At 44.8% G+C, this 24442-nt stretch overlaps 1 protein-coding gene across 8 annotated transcripts in view; it reads right to left on the bottom strand.

Annotated features, from left to right (window-relative positions):
• Positions 1–1973: 1973 nt before the first annotated feature.
• KLHL3 (kelch like family member 3) overlaps positions 1974–24442 on the bottom strand; it is a 66496-nt gene continuing 44027 nt past the window's right edge. For 5 of the 8 annotated variants that reach the window (XM_073355479.1, XM_073355482.1, XM_073355486.1 and 2 more), the window contains 8 exons: positions 24115–24264; positions 15144–15261; positions 14188–14385; positions 12094–12195; positions 8150–8278; positions 3560–3700; positions 3195–3358; positions 1974–2900 (listed from right to left, as the gene is read on the bottom strand). In XM_073355479.1, the coding sequence (XP_073211580.1) occupies positions 2889–2900; positions 3195–3358; positions 3560–3700; positions 8150–8278; positions 12094–12195; positions 14188–14385; positions 15144–15261; positions 24115–24264 (1014 nt within the window). In that variant the 3' untranslated portion in view covers positions 1974–2888. The remainder of the gene's footprint in view (positions 2901–3194; positions 3359–3559; positions 3701–8149; positions 8279–12093; positions 12196–14187; positions 14386–15143; positions 15262–24114; positions 24265–24442) is intronic. The other 3 variants (XM_073355480.1, XM_073355483.1, XM_073355485.1) reach the window with 3 other exon arrangements.

Below are 24442 nucleotides of genomic sequence, written 5' to 3'. Positions count from 1 at the left end.
GGGAAAACTGACCGGCAGAATTATAGCGGTATAAATATTCCGACATAGCTGTAGTGGTATAACTCCCAAGGTGAATACTGTAATGCAAATAACTTCTTCAGTATAGCTTAAACTGCCTCCAAAGCAACATAAGCTATACTGACAGGTTTCAGAGTAGCAGCTGTGTTAGTCTGTATCCGCAAAAAGAACAGGAGTACTTGTGGCACCTTAGAGACTAACAAATTTATTAGAGCATAAGCGCTTTCATGGGCTACAGTCCACTTCATGGGATGCATAGAATGGAACATATAGTAAGAAGATACATATATACATACAGATAAGTTGGAAAGTCACCATACAAACTGTGAGAGGCTAATTAGTTAAGATGAGCTATTATCAGCGGGAAAAAAAAACACTTTTGTAGTGATAATCCAGGTGGCCCATTTAGACAGTTGACAAGAAGCTGTCTGTCGCTTACAGACAGCCCCCCAACCTGAAGCAAATACTCTCCAGCAACCACACACCACAACTACTAACCCAGGAACCTATCCTTACAACAAAGCCCGTTGCCAACTGTGTCCACATATCTATTCAGGGGACACCGTCACAGGGCCTAATCACAGCAGCCACACTATTAGAGGCTCGTTCACCTGCACATCTACCAATGGGATATATGCCATCATGTGCCAGCAATGCCCCCTGCCATGTACATTGGCCAAACCGGACAGTCTCTACGCAAAAGAATAAATGGACACAAATCTGACATCAGGAATCATAACATTCAAAAACCGATAGGAGAACACTTCAACCTCTCTGGCCACTCAGTACAAGATTTAAGGGTGGCAATTTTGCAACAGAAAAGCTTCAAAAGCAGACTCCAATGAGAAACTGCTGAGCTTGAATTAATATGCAAACTAGATACCATTAACTTGGGTTTGAATAGAGACTGGGAGTGGCTGGGTCATTACACATATTGAATCTATTTCCTTAAGTTAAGATATCCTCAGACCTTCTTGTCAACTGTCTAAATGGGCCATCTTGATTATCACTACAAACGTTTTTTTCTCCTGCTGATAATAGCTCATCTTAACTAATTAGCCTCTCACAGTTTGTACAGCAACTTCCAACTTATCTGTATGTAGATATATATCTTCTTACTACATGTTCCATTCTATGCATCCCATGAAGTGGGCTGTAGCCCACGAAAGCTTATGCTCTAATAAATTTGTTAGTCTCTAAGGTGCCACAAGTACTCCTGTTCTTTTTTCTATAAGCTATACTGGAAAACATCACTTTTATTCTGGAATACAGTGAGTGGGTGGGTAAGGTTCTGTGGCCTGCAAAGTTCTGTAAGGTTCTGTGGCCTGCAAGAGATCAGACCAGATGATCTTGATGGTCCCTTCTGACCAAGTCTCTGAGTCTACTTTGGAAGTTATACCGCTATAGCTATGCCAGAATAATACCACTGCAGTAATTCTGCAGGGCTATTTCCCCGTATAGGAAAGCTCTGACTGGCTCTATAAGGGAAAACAGTGAAACTGACCCTGAAAGTCCTGTAAAATGCACAAAGTTACATGAGGTGGGGGGGTGGGGAGAGGAACTCAGAGGAAACCTTTTATTCGCCCCCTGTGCCCTCCAAACATCTTTCGGGACCCTGTTGTGTTACTTTTAACTACAGCAGATACCCAGAAGTGTGTCATGACTCCCAGCAGCAGGGTATGCTGGGAGTCACACACACAATTTGCAAGCCGATTCCATCCTTTTAAAGGGAAAACAAACTAGCATGAATTTGGTACAAGTGAGATTATTAAAAGTCACAACAGAACCCAGCTTTCACTCTTTAAAATCCCTTTTTGGAAGGATCTTATAAAGGCTCCTGCTAGCTGCTTGGTATGGATGGAAGAAAGTATTTAACACAGAAAACACTTTAAAAAGGAGAACAATGACACTGAAGAATACGATTTCCCTCTTCTGGAAGCGTTAAGACACTGTAGGCATTTTATCTTGGTCTTTAATCACTTCTTGGGTGGTGGAAGATTATTTGGCTGGATACAGGCAAGATGTGTTAATGACTCAGTAAGACACATCCTTATGTTTAAATGCTCTGTTCCAAAATGGCCTTGAAATGCAGGACAGAGGTATGACTTTCTTCCTTTCCTTGATTTTTTAGTTCGAACAGTACATGTTTTATGGGAGCAAAAAGCCCCTCCAGAGCAGCATGTTTCTGTAGGATTAACAACCTTTGGGTGGTGGGGTATTCACCTTTCTCTGGGCAAGCCACTGCCCAGCACATCCTATCCTGTATATAAAAGCAGCTATGTGACTAGCAAAACAATCATACAATGTACATCTCCAATCACATCATAAGTGTGCTAGGGATACATACAGTTGTCCAGTGACATATACACATGTTACTGAGACAGTGTCAAACACAAGCCAGCACCCTGGTCCAGTATATTTCTGATGATCAGGGGTTAGAAGATTCCACTGTCAGTAGTAAATTCCAGGAGCAGTGAGTAAATAGCTTAACTCAAGATGTGTACAAAGTATCAGTAGTGAAGACATTCAGTATATTTGTTTTTACTCACAAGCCCTACAGTAGCGTTTTGTTTCACACACGAAATTCAGTCTCTCCAGTATCAGTTTAAGCACAATGTTTATCCCAGGAAACTGCCTGTTCAGAGAGAATTGATTGCACCAAGGACAACAAGCAACACCTTGGGATTGGCACGCTGCTGCACTATCCACAGAAGGGGAAGTTCTTAATGCAGCACTTGCCACACTAGGAGTTCAACAGCAATAAGATGGATTAGATCAGGTGCCAGGCATCTCCTCAAGAACACCCATTGAGATTCACTTCACTGCTGCTCCTTGCATTAGCTGGAGTAGGTGTCACAATGGTTTATGAATCACAGCCACACCTGTTGAGAGAATGGACAAACAGACCTCACATAAGCTTTGGAGCAACTGCTGGGTTGTGCTGTAACACACATATGCTGCAAAGACCAAGACCAGCAGCCAGGGCGCGCAAAGGAAGCTGGCGTCCCCAATTCTGTGAAGAAAGCCTCTCCAATGGAAGCCCTGAGGGGCATCAAAAGAAAAGACCAAGTGGCCAGGAGGCACAGTCCTCAGGTTAAGGGATACACACTCCTTGACCTGATAGGGGCAGCTGGGCACATATGTGGGAGCTGGCACATCCCGAGTTCTGTTCCCACCTCTTCCCCCGACTGTTTACCCGCATAACTTCTTCCAGTGCTCATATTGGTTGGCAGTAACGTCCATTTATCAGTGATGGGATTATAATACTCTACAGAGGCCAAATTGCAAGAACCATCATCTCCTCCAACCACATAGAGTAGCCCATTCACAGCACACACACCTACAAATAAAATGGACACGCTGTTAAACTCTAGATACTATATCCTACTACACCCCCCACCCTCCATCTTTTCTTCATTACAGGAGCCTGTGCATCCAAAGCCTTGCATTTTAACCGTGTTCGCACAGTACCATTAAATGCACCCACATGACCGAAGAAAGAAATGAAGATACAGACAGAACACAAACAAACAGTGGTTACCTGCATTTCTTCTACACATGTTCATGTCTGCAACTTGTTTCCAGGTATTTGTTCCTGGATCATAAACCTCCACACTCTTCCTCACCAAGGGACCATCGTGCCCTCCAGTAGCATATAGCTGTCCACTGAGAACACCGACGCCTGCCAAGCAGAGAACAGAATTAGCCAGACCTGGACGGGACAGTGAAACTGACTCTACCTTTCACATCCTTAGCACCGCAAACTTAATAGGCCTGTCTAGTGTGCTAGGTTAGTCGTGTCCATAATGTGGACCACCGCTTAAGAAAGAGAGGAAGAAGGTGTCTGTCTCCTGGACACCTCCCTTCCCATTCGTGATTGTGGAACAGCACAATAGCAGCGACAACAGTTCTGTATAGGAGCAGTGACGGTGGGCAGGTATTTACTGCATATTTAGCTCTCTCCCTCATGTGCCTCTGCCTTTTTCAAATACAGGTTAATCACATGGTCTATTTTTTGCTCTTCATGTCTTCCCCTCTCTCCCAGCTATTCTGTTCCCCCAGCTGCTCTGCCTGCTGGTCTCCTCCACCTCCTTTGCACAGACCTTCCTGTACTTGGTTCTCTTCTTCCTCTTCCTCGCCCCAGCTACTGAGACCTCTTCTCTCCCTCTTCCTCCTGTGCCTACTGCCTGGATGCTTCATTCTCTTCTCCCTTGAACCAGAGCCAGCATGTTGTGTAGGGCCCCCCCCATACAAATATTCTTGCTTAGGGCCCCCAATGGGCTAGCACCGCCTCTGCCCTGGCTGGTGATTTGGTGGCTCCAGTCCTTGATAGCGGCTCATGGCTCTTTTCTTTTTACCTTAACATAGCAGCAGCTGCCCTGAATAGAGACAACTAAGATGGCTCCTTGTCTGCCACTGTGCTCACAGGCCCTCGGGCCTTGACCCTGTAAGGGAAGCGGGTGAACCGGCCTCGTGTGATCAGCCAGCAATATGCACTGTACCAGTGGCCACAGACTGAGGCTGGGAGGCACTGTTTTAGCTGCCTTTGACAATCCATGTGAATTAGCACATCCAGCAACTTACTCTCAGCAGCAGGATCAAGACCAGTCAAAATGAACCAGCCAGAATGTTAATAAAACAAAGATGGATCCGAAAAGCACTATCCACAGGCTCCAGCCCTCATCTCTGCCTACCCTCCATGCCCTAGAGGTCAAGACATTCAGGTTGTTGGGGCAAGGGAAGGAGTTCTGAAGTCAAACGCCTCAGAGAGCTCCCTGCTAGCAAACCCCTCTCTTTCAAGCCAAGCAGGCCCCTGCTCAAGTGCCTCTAGTGAGTAGCAACTGTCGTATTGTGACATGGGGAGAGGAGCAGCTTTAGGCAAGCCGGTCCCATGGTATCACAGACCAAAACATCACCGTCTTAATCCACTGAACACCAATCAGCAGCAAGCTCAGATCCTAGAGCACGGCTGTAACGTGCCCCTCCCCCAGTGCCAGTTTCCAATGCAACTAAGCTGCAGCCCCTCCTTTACCTTACACCAGCGTTTCCCAAACCGTGTTCCGCGGAACACTGCTGTTCCGCACGATGTGAATAGGTGTTCCGTGAAAGAATCTAGAATTTAATTTGGACTCTTGCACTTGATTTTTGTACTACTTTATACGCGCTTTCTAGTTAGAAATTGTTAGTTCAAGTTATTTTGAATTTGTATTTTTGCTTTGTTTTATAAAATAAAATATATCTGAGCATAAATAAAGCAATTTTTAATTTGAAAACCAAAGAACTACGAAATAATATTCTAAGTGTTCCATAATAGGCTAAAAAGTGTTCCATGGCCCAAAAAATTTGGGAAATGCTGCCTTAAACAATGGGCCTGCTGGTTTTTCTTGTGTTTCACCCCAACAACTTGCTCAGTTAGGTGCCTGATCCATATCCCATAGACATCAAGGGGACTACACTAGTCATTGCATTAGATTTAGGATGTGCTGCAGTAACTGATGGAAAAAAGCTAACAGCAGGAGAGAAATTAACCAGACTGTGAACATGAGTAACAAAAGGCAGATATGCTGTGCTGTCCCTGACTTACCAACATCATTTCTATCCTATCTGGCCTCAGTTTTAGCCAAGTGGGCCTCAGCCACATTTACGCCCCAATCCCTACTACGCACCTGGGATGGTCTGGACCACCTCCAGCCGAGTCAAAAGAAAGCAACACAGATGGATGTCAGCAGCCAAACAAAACTGCCCCAGCCCGTGGCAACTCTCTATTACATACTGTATTTAACTTTTGCGCACTGGAGAAACAAGCCCATCAGCAATATTAGGCCAAATTCCAGGTTCAGTGGAGTAACTCTGGATTTGGCCCAGCGTGTGTGCGCTAATACTGTGATTATTGGGAGACCGCGGGAAATGGGCAGGAAACTTGTGTTACACTTGGGTATATCACACTGGAATTGCAACACTTTCGGAATCATTTTTTAAATAGTAAGTGCAGCCAAATGTTAAGATGGTTAGATTATTAGATTGGGAGAGGAAAAATAAAAAAAAAAGTTAGAAATGTCCCATCCAGCCTAAAACGGCCTCTCCACCTGCAGTGCCTGTAGGATTCCATCTGCATCAATGCAGGGTATCTCAGATCCAAAGAGAGGACATCCTTTCCAGGAACGAATGGGATTCTTTTCTGTTGACCTAGTACACAGAAAGAGGCCTGCTGATGCACTGCCAGAATACATGTATTTTTTAGTCTGTACAGGGCCTGCAGCTAGCAATCAAAATTAAACTGCAACTATCCAGTATACAGGTTTCAGAGTAGCAGCCGTGTTAGTCTGTATTCGCAAAAAGAAAAGGAGTACTTGTGGCACCTTAGAGACTAACCAATTTATTTGAGCATAAGCTTTCGAGAGCTACACAAAGCTTATGCTCAAAATAAATTTGTTGGTCTCTAAGGCGCCACAAGTACTCCTGTTCTTTTATCCAGTATACAGGAGCACTTGTTTCCCAAAGAACACTAGATGGCAGCATTGAGCCAATGATGCTGGAGGCACTGACCGTGGTTTTATTTATTGCAATAGTGTTATACTGATAGTCACTTTTTATTGCTCTAAGTAGTGAATTCCATTACTGGCATTTTCCCCTGAAAAGAGGAAAATTCACTGCCTGTTTTGGTAACTGCCATAATTTGCTGCACCTCATACCCAGTCGAGGAAAAGAAAATGAACAGCAGCATTTGCAGGCAATTGAGAGCATGTTCAGAATATTAGAGCGACTATATTCCTTCCTCTGTGTTTCGCATTAGAAGTACGTGTAAAGCAGGACTCCCAGCACAGTCAGTTTAATAAGGAAACGTCACCAAAAGCAGAGATTCATTATAACCAGAATTGCTATACGCAAGGAACGCCAATTGCACATCGCCATGGACTGACAGTGTGGGATATTCATTCTATTTCCCTGTAAGACAGGGTGAGGCAGGTTCAATGGCCCTGCATAGAGACGGAAAGCTCTTTTGCTGACTCACCCTGATGTCAGATCAGGAGGGCCCCAAACTAGGAGCGTTAAAGGGTTGGCATGTCAGAGACAGAGGTAGTTAGAGGCAGGGGCAGAGAGAGATCCTGCAGAGAAGAGTGCTACAGCCAGTCAAGGAGAAAATTCTTACTGAGGCTTATGCGTTATTATTTCAGCTAGTAATAAAGGCAAGCCTCGAGGAAAGGGTTGATTTGGGGCCCTAGTCAGTGTGTGTTTCTGGTGGTAGGAGCAGGGTGGGAACTTCACCTTCTTAAACACAGTTTCACTATGTTCACATTCAGCAAAAGTGAGTTTCCACTGCACGTGTTACACCATAATTATAAAACTTCTATAGCATCTTTCATCCACGGATACAAATTACTTACACAAGGAGGCTCAGCATTATCATCCCCATTCCAACAGACTAGGAAAATGCACTGATCAGTTTTGTGAGTAGCCTATAGCCACACTACGCTTCAGTAGCAGTCAAGAATGGAACACAAATCCCTTGTTCCCTGTCTTATTCTACAATCCTCTGGCCTGTCCACTCATTAAAATCTGGGTCGAGATGGAGCGCTCGTTAAGATGGAATAAAGTGCTTTAACTTGGTTTTTAGGTCACTTGCTGCAGGTGAATTTTGATCTATGAAACACCTACTATATCTACAGTGACCTATGGAAATCAAGAGAAAGCCCACAGGACAAGAAATGAAGTGGTGGAAGGTGCAAGTGACGGTGTGTCAGAGCTTGGCTTTCTGGTCCCAGGGTGAGTTTGCAGGGCTGGCAATTAGAAAAGCTGTCTTTTTACCGCACGGACAAGGCAAGTTTGATATGGAAGCTACTCAGAGACAATAGACATGATGCCATTTCTCAGAGTCACTGTCCAAAGCAGAGATTAATTTTAATTTTGGGGGAGATTAACACAGTCAAGGGAGCAGTTGGAAGCTTCCATGTGATCACGACCCACACGAAAAAAGCTTCACTCCTCAGAACTGGCAGCCCAACAACGCAACTTCTTCACTTCCTCACCATGCAGTGACAGGGGATAAAAGCCGGACATATGTGAATTAAATGCTTCCGAGAAGTGGGGAAAGGATTTATTTATTTATTTACAGGTGTCTCAGAATCAATACCTGCACCGCTGCGCCGAGTGCTCATATCAGCGACGTAGGTCCATTCATTTGTAGCTGGATTATACTGTTCTACGGTACTAAGGCACTGACGTGATGCTCCATCGTAACCTCCCACAGCATACAGCTTACCTGCAACAAACACGGCACAGACTAATCAGAGAGAAATGGGTGCATTTAATATCTGATCATCACAATAGGGTACATTATTATCAATCATTTGTAGACTACCATAGTGCCGAAAAATCCAATTGAGATTGGGGCGCCACTGGGTGAGTCTGTATCTCTTTCCGGGTGGGGGGGAGGGGGCACTCTACTGTACAAGTTAGAGCATATTTACAATTGATGTGCCCGTTTTTAAGCGGCGAACACGAATACTGTCTCCACAGGAAAATGCAGGAGGCTGGAATCCCGGAAAGCCAGAGTTCTAATCCAGCTCTACCACGTGATTCACTGCACCAGATTCAGAGGTAGTATGAAAACACAATCAGACCCTCAGACCCACTCACACCCAGTTTATGAGGTGTAAGGGACTCTAAACTGCTGCAGCTGATACACCCAGGAGAAGGTGTCCATTTAAAGCAGGCTTTCACCTGCTTTAACCTTACACATCCTTATACCCTCCCATTCAGTTGCTAGATTTTCTGTCTGTTACGTGCATTATGCTGATGTATACGCCCTTATATTCACTTAGCCAAATGCAGAGGTGATGCGTAAAAACAATATACTGCAAGCTATATATTGATAAGTGGGCATGAATCTAACTGATTCAGAGGGAGACTAAGTTAGCGTAACATGCACTGTAAAGGGGGCAGAACTATGTGGAAGCGTCACCCATTTAGGACACAATCTCAGCCATGAATTTGGCCAATTATGTTGCCTTGGGAACAACATTCCAATTTCTCTGCTTTAGTAAAATGGAGCTAATATTTACCTCACAGTGGTCTTACACAGGAGTTAAATTACATTCACCTCAGTAGCACCTTCTGGTTTGAAAACAGTGCAATATTTAAGATGCCATGAAAGTGATAAACATGGAATAACTTACTCCACTGCAACAGGCATCTGCACTGGCTACAGTTAAACACTAAATCCCTATTTTGAAGAATCCTGGCCAGTCGAAAGTGAGCTGATGTTGTAACTGCAGCTCAAGGTTGTCCGCTCCTTTGGACTGAGTGTATAGCATCATCTTGTTCGTGTTGTGCTGATGCATGCCAGGAGCCATGCGTACGATTGGTATCCCCAACAAACGAACGGGAAAAAAAAAATGACGGGCATCTAACGAGGCTGTATCCCGGAGCACCATTGTCAACAAAATAATACTTAAATTCTACCCTCGGTCTTTGCCCAAAACCCTCCTGAGGTGAACGGGATTACAGTACTTATGTTCTGTGAGGGTCCAACATGACCTTAAATGGGTCGCTCACCCCTTTGCTCTGTGACCCTCCTGCTGTCTGTTTTTACAATGTCTGGTCTTTTCCACCATCTTCTTTCCCTGATGGCTTTACAACTCCAAGAGGATGCAGGCTAATTTCCTTCACACAGTGTTACCACACACAGCGGGGGCCCGACCATGAACCCTTACACACACAGCTCCACTGACTATGTGACCATGCACACGAGTAACTGCTAACTCATGCCAGAGAGGGGTTCACAAGAACCAGAACCAGCACCAGTCTTTTGTTCCTTCTATCCTGGTTCATACTAAGGAACACTGGAAACCTATGTCCTTCCAGAGAGTGACTCTGGTAGTGACTGTTAGTGGGGATTATTACATCTTTCTCAGTGCTGCTCGGTAGTATCATCTGTGGGAAACGGCTGGAGTCTGGGGATTTATGGGTATTTTTAAGAGTGCGCCACAGGTGCCGAGAGCTTGCGAGATCATGCCCTTTTGTTTAGCGTACCGTACATTTCAATAAATAGATACTGTCTAATTTCACTTAAAACAACACCCTCCCATAAACCTTGCCAACTTTCTCCAATTTGCCATGTAAAGCATTTAATTCTCCTCTTCGTTTTAATCTCAACAGTACAGGGTATTGAGCTCACCCCATTACAGAGGGCCCCTGAAAAGCCCTTTGTACCAATTAAGTCTCAAATTAAGCACAACTGAAGTGTGGTGGGGGCCCATGCACCAGTCTGAACCTCGCCTAATATGAACGCTAATAAGCCTGCCTACACTCAGGTCCTGGGCGACACGCTGCCTTTCTTCCTACTGGTGAAAATTGGCTGAAGTCAAAGTCAGTCCCATCACACTTCACTGGCAAGATCAGTTTCTTACACTTCCATACGTACACGGGTAATTGCACTCCCCTGTTACTGTCTCTTTAGACATTTCATACACTTATTTGTGCAATCACGTCAACTTCACTGGTGTTTTAGGTCAACAAATCAAAGCAGGAAACATTTTGGTGCCGACTATGCTCTACCAAGGTAACGTTTGTTGGTTTGCATCAACTATTAGATATGGTCAGTAACTGTAGGCACCAGGTCAATTTTCATCATAGTCAGTCTCTGTGGCTAGAACTCTGGGGGTGTTGTTTAACTCTGGACCGTGGCTTAAGCCGTATATCAAATTTGTTGTTCGCTCCTGCTGATTTAAAACCTGTTCAGCTCCAAGACACTTGGCTATTTTTGCTCCAGCGGGTCTACACGTGCATTTGTTTTGCCTTGTTTAAAAGAAAAATTACCACAGCATTTCTTAAATCTCTGTTAAGCACTCGAACTGAATATGACCCATTTTGGCTTTTCATAGGTATCACTGTTTACTAAGCACATCATAAGCATATGAATATGCCAATAATTAAGGAAATTATTATTAAACTCCACAAGCAGTTAAGCAGATTTTAGCCGCTCTATCACTCCTTAAAGAGAAACGGACTTCAGTTCCTCTCCTCCTCCCTTTTTTAAAGAAAATTTCCAATCCATTCCCATTTACTGGCCAAACCAGCCCATTTGCAATCCCAGGAACTCAAGTTTGTAACATACTGGGGCTAACTCCACCAACCAATCACTACATACTGTACGGGAGACAGCTACAACCCGCTGCAATTAGGGCTACATAATAAAAACACTGCCACAAAGTTCCACAAAATGGAAAGAAATTCATATTCTAAAGTGATTGTTCCCCTGGATTCTAAGCAAGGTAAAATGAAATTAACCCATCTGGCACCAGACCTCAGGACTTTCATACTTACATGTTCATGCTGATGGCTGTTTCAACAATTGTAACTGCCCCTTATCCTTCCCTGCCCCATCCCTGTGCTGACATGGTACTGAAATTTGTTACTGTAAATTCCCCATTTACGCACAAAACAGAATGGGCAACCCGACATGTGAGTCCGATGCAAACAACTGCAGAATCTTATGATTTTGTTGGTAGTGTGCCACCCAGCTAAGGTGCCAGGATTTTAACTGTGCTTCAGCCTTCATTTTGGAGGGCAGATTTTTAAAGGTCTTCCTCTTGCGGTTGCCATTGTCTATCACAACGCTTGCTGATGACCACAACAGAACACCCTCACAGTGCCTTGTTTCACTGACCAGAGACGTCTCAGAATGTTATTCTCCCACCAAAAAAATGAGAATGCCCCACGCAAAGCAGGAGAGGTGGCCAGCTGCTGTTGGGCCCAGCATCAGTATCAAGATCCTGTGCCATGTAGCGCGGATGGCAAAACATACAATTTTCCCGCACAACAAAGAGACTATTCAAAGCTGCAGCAATTTAGTCACGTTAAAAAAAAAATCTTTACCAATCAACAAACATCTAGAATGCAGCTTTTAGAAACTGGCCTGGCTTGTTCTTGTGCTCATCTGCCAGCAGGTTACCTCAGGGAATGTTTGGAGAACAGCTCCTGCTCCTTCGCTGCAGGAGCTCAGACTTTAACCACTTGTGTTTCCGTTTTAAATAGTAATATTCCAGTGACTGAAATGGCTGCTATTATTCTTACCTTCCACAACTCCAACTCCAACACTGCTTCTTCTTGTGTTCATGGGAGCCACAAAAAACCACTCATTGGTTTTATAGCTATAGGCCTCTACTGATGCCAGACCTAGTTAAAAAGAGGATACATAGATTAGCATTGTACTGTTCTCTCCCTTGGAGACACATCTCCACCGTGACCTGGACTAAAGTTTCCCAAGGTTCTCAATTCCCTCCCCACTCCCATGGCAGCTGCGTGGCCATTTTCCTGCTAGACAAGGAAAAGCAGGTTGGTACTAGCTCATCAATGCTGCTCCTTCTGCAGCCAGGAAGATTGCTATTGAGCCTTACCAGATGACTCCCTGTCCTGAGGCTGCTGCCACTTCTAATGTGCTGGGAATAAGAGACTGGATCTGGGGCCTAGATCCCGAGCTCTTCAGCTGGAATAGTCCAACAGTGACACTCCTTTCAAGCAGCATTAAAATCAGTCCAATGCAAAGATTTTGAAACCGCCCCTTTAAGCCCTCTGAGGTTTGCTCATCACAAGCTTGTCTACATTACAAAGTTATACCAGCACAAGCTAAGGTGTGAACTGAAACCACTATGCTTACACTGGGATAACAGCCAGGTGGGCATTCTTATTCTGATAAAAGAGTGCTTTGTTCTGGTTTGGCTTTTGTTACTTCGGCAAGGGTTTAAAAAGCCTCTCTTATTCCAGAATAAGTGTCCACACAGGGAGTTCCACCAATATAATTATATTACAATAACTAAGCCAGTATAACTGGTAAAACTCGCCTGTGCAGGCAAGCCCTTCGGAAAGGGCAGAGTTAGTTTTGCATCAACACCCAAAATCTGGATGCTTATCTGAACTTTCTGAAGCAAATGGGTCTCAGAAATACAGCTAGAAATACAGCAAAACCAGTCTCCTGCAGTAACTTCAGCACTTTCCCTTCCAGTCCTGGGCAGAACCTGGAAGCACTGAAGTGTGCAAAACAGAAGGACAAGGAAGGGTGTGGGAGAAGTGACAAGCAAGTATTTCACCTTGACAAGTTCAGAGAAGGCTTTTGTTTAATCCAAACCCATTTCACCAATCTCCATTTAAAACAGTATGAAACAATGGTCAATCTGGGGTTTGAACTAGAGCTGGCGAAATACTTCAGAACATTTTTGTATTAATGTTCATTCCAATTCTTAAATAAGGCTGCTCTGACTGCATTTTGTGATCACTTTCCATGTATGTTCTAAGTGAACAGTTTACTGGAAAGAAAATTTTCCTAAAAAGGAAATTTTTAGTGAATACTAGAGAATAGTTACAGAAAGATAATTGTGAGTCTTTACACCAGAAAACTGATTCTAAGAGAGAAGTTTTAATCTAATCCAATCAGGAAAGAAAACAAAACCATATGACCTCTGGCAAAACCAAACTAACCAAAACGGTTGAAGATTTCAAATGCAGTTATTTTATATTCACAGCTCACCAGCATACTACAGCTCAAGAAATGTTTGCAGAGATCACGGCGGGCAGAATTTCAGAACAATTAATGCATTCAGGAAAGACGCAGAGTTTTTAGAAACAAACTATTTGCTCAGTTCTAGTTTGAGCCATTCAAGCACAACTGCAAAGTGAACGTAACTATTATTTCATGGCAAAAAAGAACCCAATAATAATACCGACACTTTCCAACAGTGAGATGCCTCTGAAACACGCACTTTAAAATATCCCCATAGTTCCCAATCCCATCTTCACTAACCAGATCTACTAGCAAATCAGGATTTTTGCTGCTCCTGGGGATTGTCACTTAAAGTGAATGTTAGTGAATCACTTGCCTTGCAATAGCAAGATCCCTACAAAAACCAAATATGTTTGCTATGAAAACATTTCCTTTTAAAGCGTCAGATTCTTGTTGAATAAGTTCTTACTTTCTAGAGGAAAGAAAAATAAACACAAGACATCAAAACACAAAGCTAAAAACATAGGTGCGGACAACTGGTTGGAACTAACTGCTGTTTTCTACCGTGAGGGAATTTGCCGTTCAAGGACTCCCTGTGAGGGACCTGGAAAACACAGAACTAGTACAATATCCATTTCATTCGGCTGCCTGGCTTTTGTGCAGTAACATACCAGTGCTTCCATCAAATCCGCCCACAGCATACAGGAGTTCATTCAGCACAGCCGCCCCCAAAGTGCTCCGTCGTTCCTGCATGCTGGCAATTGACGTCCACTGATCCTTCACACCGTCATACACGTCTACAGTTCGCACTCTCAGAGAGCCGTTAAACCCTCCAACAGCATAAACGTTGCCTGCCATAAACACCACACCTGTTAGAAGGGGAGAGAGACTTAAGACTCCGAGTTAGGTTTAGAGAGCCAACCGCACCTACAGGTTCCAACCGCACCTACAGGTAGCTTGGAAAAGAGATACCATCAGATGGCTCTGTTGGTATTTGTAACAGAGAAGGGAAGAATAGGACATTTGCAAATGTTTAGCATTTACTTGCTCTGTACAACCATCAGATCTGAATAAGAGAACGTACAGATTGTAGGGAAAATAACGCACATAACACAGAATACTAAACCAGGCCTCACCCAAGCTGGTCTGCAAGCTTGCCAATTCCAAGGTGGGTATGAGACTCAGATAATTTCAAGGTGCCTCAGAGAGGGGGAGTAAAGTATGGATCCGGAGAGCACCTCTGGATGCTGGATGGTAGGGTCAGTCAGATCTCCAAGGCGGAACAAGTTTCAACTCCACATACCTCACCTCTGCTAGGAAAAATCCCTTCTCTTTCAAACTGCAAGTCCAGTGAATGATCTCTGTTCCCAGCTCTTTACTGGAAAGCCAACAGGGAAAGTTGGCTACCACTGTGAAGCCAGGCCAGAGGAGATGGAAGGAATAGCATAGAGGAAGTAGTGGGGAGCGAGCTGGCTTTGTGCCCATTTGAGGGAGAGAAGCTTTCTCCTGGATCTTGGTGGGAGGCAGAGCTGTTGTCGGCTGGAAACAGAGAGGGGCTGAATACACTTCTGTCCCCTAAGGTATTTAGTGGGAAAGTGATGGAGGCTACTGGACATGTTCCATTTACCTGCTCTGCATCTCCGGGAGGGAAGCTCAGCTATCTGCTCCCACCGATCCTCCTCAAAATCGTAACACTCCACGCTCCGGATGGCTTTGGGCGCTTGCCCACCAACCACAATCATTATCTGGGAAGGAAAAACAAGAGAAGGGAAACCCTTAGGTCAAGGACTGTTTACACAGCAGGCTGCATCCTGCAAAATAAAAACCACTACCAGAACCTAGTAGAAGTGAGCTATATTGACAGCTGGGGGGCTGTCTATGTGGGGAGGAGGGTGATTTTTAAAGGCATAAAAGGGTTGGGCCCTTTGAGAATCTGTCCCTAGAGGACCTATACGCCCAGGAGTACAGCTTATTACATACTGTTTAGGGGGGAAACCTAAAAACAAAGCAGGCTTTTGTGCTTATGCTGACCTCAATATACGCTAAAAGATTTCCCTCTCACCCAAGCTGGTCTGCAAGCAGTTTTTTGGCTTGCATCAGGGTGCTCCATCCCACCAATTATCATTCCCCAAGCAACCCAGCTGGGTCAGCAGAACTTCAACGGCCCCAAAGACTGCCCAAAGTTCTTTGAATTCTCCCTCTCTGGCAGATGAGATGTCCCCTTAAGAAATCTTGCTCTATGGTCAATCTCTATAGGGTTGCTGTGCCCTTTTCCTCACTCTAATGCAATACCTATGTTTTCAAATCACAAGTGATGGCTCTTGCTCAGCAGAGGACACAAAGCACCAGCATGGCTCTCATGGGACAGCTGGTGAGAAAAAGTGCTCTCTTTTGGTTGGACTAGATCTCTGGGATCCATGCCCACACGATAGGTTAAATACCACAGTTCATAGAATAGCAGAGTTGGAAGGGACCTCAGGAGGCCATCTAGTCCAACCCCCTGCCCAGAGCAGGACCAATCCCAACTAAATCATCCCAGCCAGGGCTTTGTCAAGCCTGACCTTAAAAACTTCTAAGGAAGGGGATTCCACCACCTCCCTAGGTAACACATTCCAGTGTTTCACCACCCTCCTAGTGAAAAAGTTTTTCCTAATATCCAACCTAAACCTCCCCCACTGCAACTTGAGACCATTACTCCTTGTCCTGTCCTCTTCTACCACTGAGAATAGTCTAGAACCATCCTCTCTGGAACCACCTCTCAGGTAGTTGAAAGCAGCTATCAAATCCCCCCTCATTCTTCTCTTCTGCAGACTTAACAATCCCAGTTCCCTCAGCCTCTCCTCATAAGTCATGTGTTCCAGACCCCTAATCATTTTTGTTGCCCTTCGCTGGACTCTCTCCAATTTATGCACATCCTTCTTGTAGTGTGGGGCCCAAAACTGGACACAGTACTCCAGATGAGGCCTCACCAATGTCGAATAGAGGGGAACTATCACGTCCCTCGATCTGCTGGCAATGCCCCTACTTATACACCCCAAAATGCCATTGGCCTTCTTGGCAACAAGGGCACACTGTTGACTCATATCCAGTGTCTCGTCCACTGTCACCCCTAGGTCCTTCTCTGCAGAACTGCTGCCGAGCCATTCGGTCTCTAGTCTGTAGCGGTGCATGGGATTCTTCTGTCCTCAGTGCAGGACTCTGCACTTGTCCTTGTTGAACCTCATCAGATTTGTTTTGGCCCAATCTTCTAATTTGTCTAGGTCCCTCTGGATCCTATCCTTACCTCTCCTCCCAGTTTAGTGTCATCTGCAAACTTGCTGAGGGTGCAATCCACAGCATCCTCCAGATCATTAATGAAGATATTGAACAAAACCGGCTCCAGGACTGACCCTTGGGGCACTCCGCTAGATACTGGCTGCCAAGTAGACATGGAGCCATCGATCACAACCCGTTGAGCCCGACAATCTTGCCAACTTTCTACCCACCTTATAGTCCATCCATCCAGCCCATACTTCTTTAACTTGCTGACAAGAATACTGTGGGAGACCGTGTCAAAAGCTTTGCTAAAGTCGAGGAATAACACGTCCACTGCTTTCCCTTCATCCAGAGAACCAGTTATCTCATCATAGAAGGCAATTAGATTAGTCAGGCATGACTTTCCCTTGGTGAATCCATGCTGACTGTTCCTGATCACTTTCCTCTCATGTAAGTGCTTCAGGATTGATTCTTTGAGGACCTGCTCCATGATTTCTCCGGGGACTGAGGTGAGGCTGACCAGCCTGTAGTTCCCAGGATCCTCCTTCTTCCCTTTTTTAAAGATGGGCACTACATTAGCCTTTTTCCAGTCTTCCGGGACTTCCCCCGATCGCCATGAGTTTTCAAAGATAACGGCCAATGGCTCTGCAATCACATCCGCCAATTCCTTTAGCACTCTCGGATGCAGCGCATCCGGCCCCATGGACTTGTGCACGTCCAGTTTTTCTAAATAGTCCCGAACCACTTCTTCCTTCACAGAGGGCTGGTCACCTCCTCCCCATGCTCTGCTGCCCAGTGCAGTGCAGTGCTGTTAGTAGTATTGCAAAACTATCACTGAAATCAGCCTCTGTACCAGATGACTGGAAGGTAGCTAATGTAATGCTAATTTTTAGAAAGGGCTCCCTGAGGGGATCCTGGCAATTACAGGCCACTGAGCCTAGTGTCAGTGCTGGACAAATTGGCAGAATTATAGTAAAAGAAGAGAATGATCAGATACACAGGAAAACACAATTTGTGGGGGAAGAGTCAACATGGCTTTTGTAGAAGGAAGTCATGCATCACCAATCTGTCTGCATTCTCAGAGAGTCAACGAGCATGGGAATAAGGGTGATCAAGTCAAGATAGTGTACTTGGATTTTCAGAAAGCCTTGACAAAGTCCCTCACCAAAGGCTCTTATGGAAACTAGGTAGCCATGGGATAAAAGGGAAGGTCCTCTCCTGGATCAGTAGCTGGTTGAAAGATAAGAAACAAAGGGTATGAACAAAAAAAATGGACAGTTTTCACAATGGACAGAGGTGAACAGCAGGGTCCCCTAAGGATCTGTATGAAGACCTGTGCTGTTCAACATATTTATTAATGATCTGGAAAGGAGATGAATAGAGAACTGGCAACGTTTACAGACAACACAAAACTATTCAAGATAATTAAATTCAAAGCAGACTGTGAGGAGTTAGAGAGATTTCACAAAACTGGGTGACTGGGCAACAAAATGGTAGATGAAATTCAGCGTTGATAAGGGCAAAGTAATGCATGTTGGAAAACATAATCCCAACTATCCATATATAATGATGAGTTCTAAACTAGCTGTTACGAAAGAAAGATGTTGGAGTCACCATGGACAGTTCTGCTCAATGCACAGCAGCAGTCAAAAAGGTTAACAGTTCCTAATATATTGTTAGGAAAGGTATAACCAAAAAAAAAAAAAAAAATCTTACTGCAACTGTATAAATCCATGGTGCACCCACACCTTGAATACTAAGTCCAATTCTGGTCGTCCCATCTCAAAAAGGATATAGTGGAACTGGAACACATTCAGAGAAGGGCAACAAAGATGACCAATGATATGGAACAGCTTCCATAAGAGGACAGACTAAATATTAGGTCTCTTTTCTAAAATGAACAGACAACTAGGGGGATATCATAAAGGTCTATAAAATGATGAATAGTGTGTGGGGGGGAAATGAATAGAGAAGTGCGATTTACCTTTTCATACAATACACTAACCAGGGGTCACCCAATTAAATGAATAGGCAGCAGGTTTAATACAAACAAGAGGAAGAACTTTTTCCACACAACAAACCTGTAAAACTCATTGGCAGGGGATGTTGTGAAGGCCAAAAGTATAACTGGATTCAAAAAAGAACTAAATTCATAGAGGATAGGTCCATCAATGGTTATTAGCCAAGATAGTCAGCGACTCAAGCCCATACTTGGGGCAACCTATCAGAAGCTTTGCCTATCAGAAGCTGGGAATGGAAGATGGTTGGATCACACCATAACTACCCAGTTCTGTACATTCCCTCTGAAGCTCTGATATGGCCTATTGTCAAAGACAGGATACTAGGCAAGATGGACCATGATCTGACCCAGTATGGCAGCTCTTATGTTCTTATGCAATAGGGATTTCCCCATGGACTCTCCCTCAAAACCTTTCCCACTGCAGCAGAAGAGTTCTAAAGAGACCCAGAGATTCAAGGAAATCCCCCATTCCCACCCTGCCAAGGAAAGGCAACGGAAATCACTGGCCTTTAAGGGAGAAAATACATATTTGAAGGCTAATCGGACATACTCCTGGCTAGACATCCTGCCTCCCAGGACTGTCTTATGGGAATTTTCTCAAATGACCTCTGAAGATTCTTCTTTTAAGTTTATCCCCCGTTTTGTAACTTAGCCCCCAGCCATGGAAGCCCTGCTTAATTCAGCAGCCCATCACCCCATTTATTTATTGCCCATGTGCCTTGTCACATTTACCTGTGTAACGCATAAATCAGCATAGCATTTCTCATCCCGCCACAGACCCGCACAATGCGCCAGTGGTCTAAGTGGAGAAGACCTCAGTGTCATTTCAGTGGTCAGACCACCGCGTATTTGCTGTTTTCATAGTTATGCTGACAAATACTGATGCTGATAAATAAGTGAAGCACTCCAGGTGGACCACCACCCATGATGGAAACTACTCCCCCAGAAAGCACCATGTCTGTGTAAGGGATTAGAGTGTTACAGGGATTCTCAGACTTCATTGCACCGTGATCCCCTTCTGACACCAAAAATTACTACACGACCCCAGGAGGGGGAACCAAAGCCTGAGCCCGCCCGAGCACCATGGCCCAGGATCGGGGGCCAAAGCCCAAGTCTCACCATCCTGTGCGGGGGTGGGGAACTGAAGCCCCAGGACTTCAGCCCCAGCAGGGGGCCTGTAACCTAAGCCCTGCCACCCAGGGCTGAAGCCCTCAGGTTTCGGCCCCAGGCAATGGGGCTCAGGCTTCAGCTTCGGCCCTGGGCCCCAGCAAGTCTAAGCCAGCCCTGGCAACCTCACTAAAATGGGGTCGTGACCCACTTTGGGGTCCCGACCCACAGTTTGAGAACTGCTGGAGTAGTAGGTCTGGCTGTGGATCGCACAGGGGGGTCCTTGGCAGCTTCCTGAGGTCTCTGATGCAACATGTGCACTGAAACAAATCCAGTGCATTTTAAGTCTAAATTGCTTAGATCTCAGTAAACTTTATCTTGATCAACAGGAAAAAAAAAAAAATCAAATCCCAGTGCATTTTCTGAAGCCCCCAATCGACACATTTCTGGCCCGTGACTGTTGGTTTGGGAACGCAGGAACATTCCCGATGAGAGCTCAGCTGTTGATGGCTGCCCATAGCAACCAAGCTGCAACGGAACCCCAGCAGATTTTTGAAACGGTCGCTGGCTCCTTCACTGAGAAAGCAGCTTGATTTGTGCACTGCTCCGAAGACATTACTTCTTATTCTCTACAGCTATCGAGAATGAGATTCACTCCTCTTATCACAACACAGCACGCCAGCAGGAGCGAGCATTACACAAGACGAGCGTATTTTTAGAAGGCTGAGGAGCTGGCACCAAGATAATTAGCCTCGGAACAGATCAACAGCGTGACGGGGTGGAAAATAAAACCCCGATCTCGTTTCTGAGAAAAAACAATGTAGCCTAGTATGTAAAGGTCCTGAGTTCAAGTCCCAGACGGTTGGAGTGGAATGGGATGATTAGATAACAGTCTAAAAGTATTTACAGGGCATAAAAAACAGGGAAAGAGACCTCTGTATAACTGTTTAATGTAGAAGCAATAGCATGAAATTGAGGTGACAAGGTAAAAAAAGTTATCAGGAAACATTTCCTAACAAGGGTGACCTACTAATTGTGGACTAGCCTCCCAAGGAAAAGAGAGGAAAGCCACGGAGCTTAAGAAATTTAAAATGAGGAGTTGACAAAGCAGTGGAGATTATACAGCAGGAAACAATCCCACATTGGTAGGAGCAATAGACAAGACCATATAGCTTCTCAATGAGGAAGGTCCAGCAGGAGGAACCTCCCTCCCTTTCTTTTCAGCTAGATGTAAGGCAGAGCTGGGGGACCCGGCTAGTAGGTTTTTCTTTCATACTTCGGGGTCATGGTATAGAAAATGTTGAGAACCTCTGAACTCATTGACCTCAAATCTTTTCCACCTCTCGTTTCTCCAGTTCCATGATTCCAGCGCACGGTCCGTAAAGGGCAAAGACACATTCACCATGACAACCCCAAAGGTACATTCTGTAGATTAATTCCTATTAAGAACCACAATATGTAGGCAAATACGATGCATGCACTACAGAACTGCAAATTAACAGTATCCAGCAAATCAGCATTTGAATACCACCTCCTGAGATAAAACTGGTACAAAGCCTCACAAAATCTAGCTTCCTATTGTTTATAACTGGAGGAATAGGCACGTGATTTGACATCTTACAGCCTGAAATTCTCATTAATAATTTCAGTGACAGTTTTCTGTGCAAGCCGCCTGTATGCTTTGGGGATGGGGTAGCGTTTTTCTCACTAATGCACATGGATGTAGAGCAGTGCACAGCTCCCATATCAATATAGGGTATCTCGGAGTTATTTTTTCTTGTGCCACATCTATTTTCAGTCGCTGTTCAGAATCTGCCATGAGCCAGTTTTCAGATAAGGTTGGTTGGAGTTTTTTTTGCTGTATCAGGCTCTGCCTCCAACATGCAGATGAACTAATGCGAGCTAAAAGCACCATAGCCCTCTCCAACCGCACAATATCCAAGCTGCTTCACTCAGCAGAAATCTAGGCCAACCCTCTGAGCACTGTAAACCCCTGCCTACCCCACGGACCCGCGGTTCTCAACTGTAGTCCCGAGGCAACCAGTAGCCCCCACAACACTGCTGGTGGTCCAGAATGAAATATTTTGAGAACCAAACAGTGGGAAATTCATGGAAAAATCATGGAGCAGGTCCTCAAAGAATCAATCCTGAAGCACTTGCATGAGAGGAAAGTGATCAGGAACAGCCAGCATGGATTCACCAAGGGAAGGTCATGCCTGACTAATCTAATCGCCTTTTATGATGAGATTACTGGTTCTGTGGATGAAGGGAAAGCAGTGGATGTATTGTTTCTTGACTTTAGCAAAGCTTTTGACACGGTCTCCCATAGTATTCTTGTCAGCAAGTTAAGGAAGTATGGGCTGGATGAATGCACTATAAGGTGGGTAGAAAGCTGGCTAAATTGTCGGGCTCAACGGGTAGTGATCAATGGCTCCATGTCTAGTTGGCAGCCGGTATCAAGTGGAGTGCCCCAAGGGTCGGTCCTGGGGCCGGTTTTATTCAATATCTTCATAAATGATCTGGAGGATGGTGTGGATTGCACTCTCAGCAAATTTGCGGATGATACTAAACTGGGAGGAGTGGTAGATACGCTGGAGGGGAGGGATAGGATACAGAAGGACCTAGACCAATTGGAAGATTGGGCCAAAAGGAATCTGATGAGGTTCAATAAGGATAAGTGCAGGGTCCTGCACTTAGGACGGAAGAACCCAATGCACAGCTACAGACTAGGGACCGAATGGCTAGGCAGCAGTTCTGCAGAAAAGGACCTAGGGGTGACAGTGGACGAGAAGCTGGATATGAGTCAGCAGTGTGCCCTTGTTGCCAAGAAGGCCAATGGCATTTTGGGATGTATAAGTAGGGGCATAGCGAGCAGATCGAGGGACGTGATCGTTCCCCTCTATTCGACATTGGTGAGGCCTCATCTGGAGTACTGTGTGCAGTTTTGGGCCCCACACTTCAAGAAGGATGTGGATAAATTGGAGAGAGTCCAGCGAAGGGCAACAAAAATGATTAGGGGTCTGGAACACATGAGTTATGAGGAGAGGCTGAGGGAGCTGGGATTGTTTAGCCTGCAGAAGAGAAGAATGAGGGGGGATTTGATAGCTGCTTTCAACTACCTGAAAGGGGGTTCCAAAGAGGATGGCTCTAGACTGTTCTCAATGGTAGCAGATGACAGAACGAGGAGTAATGGTCTCAAGTTGCAGTGGGGGAGGTTTAGATTGGATATTAGGAAAAACTTTTTCACTAAGAGGGTGGTGAAACACTGGAATGCGTTACCTAGGGAGGTGGTAGAATCTCCTTCCTTAGAGGTTTTTAAGGTCAGGCTTGACAAAGCCCTGGCTGGGATGATTTAACTGGGAATTGGTCCTGCTTCGAGCAGGGGGTTGGACTAGATGACCTTCTGGGGTCCCTTCCAACCCTGATATTCTATGATTCTATGATTCTATGAAATTCGAACATCGGAACTGCCATATTGGATCAGACCAATCTACTCCAGTATCATGTCCCTGATACTAAGGAGAGTACCGCAGGAGGGTGCAGTAAACCCCTGTACTAGACTACTATGGAATTACTTGCCCATAAAGGAAGTAACCCTCATCAGTTAGCGACTGGCTCATGCTCCAATGCAGGTGGTTTTATAGCTCTTCTAAAAAAACCCAAAAACCAGCTAGCCTACCTAATGGAAATGCTGCTACTGCTGTCATTACGCATGTGAGTGTCTAACCCTATTTTTAAATGGTCAGTTCAACTAGTTTCCGTCCTACTGAAACTGAGCTCACTTGTCTGCACTTCCCAGGAGAAATGCTCGTGCTATTTCTGAAGACAGGATGAATATTTGTTATCCTAGAAGCCTGGAGGGTAGTAGCCAATTTTAAGGAGACTGAGGCAGATTCTTGACCCTGTTCTGCTCAGGCAGCATAAAAAGGATCAGAGACTAGCCACAAATCCTCTGGTGGGCATTCCCCTGGCATGGGGAAATTTCCAGAATGTGTGCTATTGTCAGGCTGCCTTCAGCAGGCTTTGGGTCAGGCCCTATCAGAGCCACTGAAACGCAACAGAATTAGGAATCAATCAAATGAAATCTAGTAAGAGAACAAGCTCTAGCCATTCAAAGGTGAAAGATGCCTCTAATGACGCAATATCAAAGCCAATAAAAAAAAGTCCTACATTTTCCCTTCTAAGTTTCTCTATTTTGGAAGAGAATTTATCTTACCTTTGGCAGGCTAACTGGAGTCCTTGGTTTTGTTCTAGGATTCTTTATCAATTGCCTTTGATCCAGAGGAAGCAAGTGATATTTCATGGCCTCAATAAGGAAGTCTTTACACGTGTTGTTATTCTTGATTAAAGCTTCTTCTTCAACTGTCTGGGAATGCCAATAAAGATTATTTGAATGGATGTATTTCACTAGGGAGTTTTCAGAGAAAATATAGGGAAAAGATTGGGATTTTTTTGTAAAAGTACCACAGTGAGAAAGATAGAATAGCTGCAACATCAGTAGGCAGTATTCTGAGTCTTCAGTAAGGACCTGCTAAGGCACACAA

The sequence above is a fragment of the Lepidochelys kempii genome, chromosome 8 (assembly GCF_965140265.1).
Source record: "Lepidochelys kempii isolate rLepKem1 chromosome 8, rLepKem1.hap2, whole genome shotgun sequence".
Taxonomy (NCBI): Eukaryota; Metazoa; Chordata; order Testudines; family Cheloniidae; genus Lepidochelys; species Lepidochelys kempii.
This window is presented reverse-complemented; position numbering and strand designations above follow the sequence as displayed.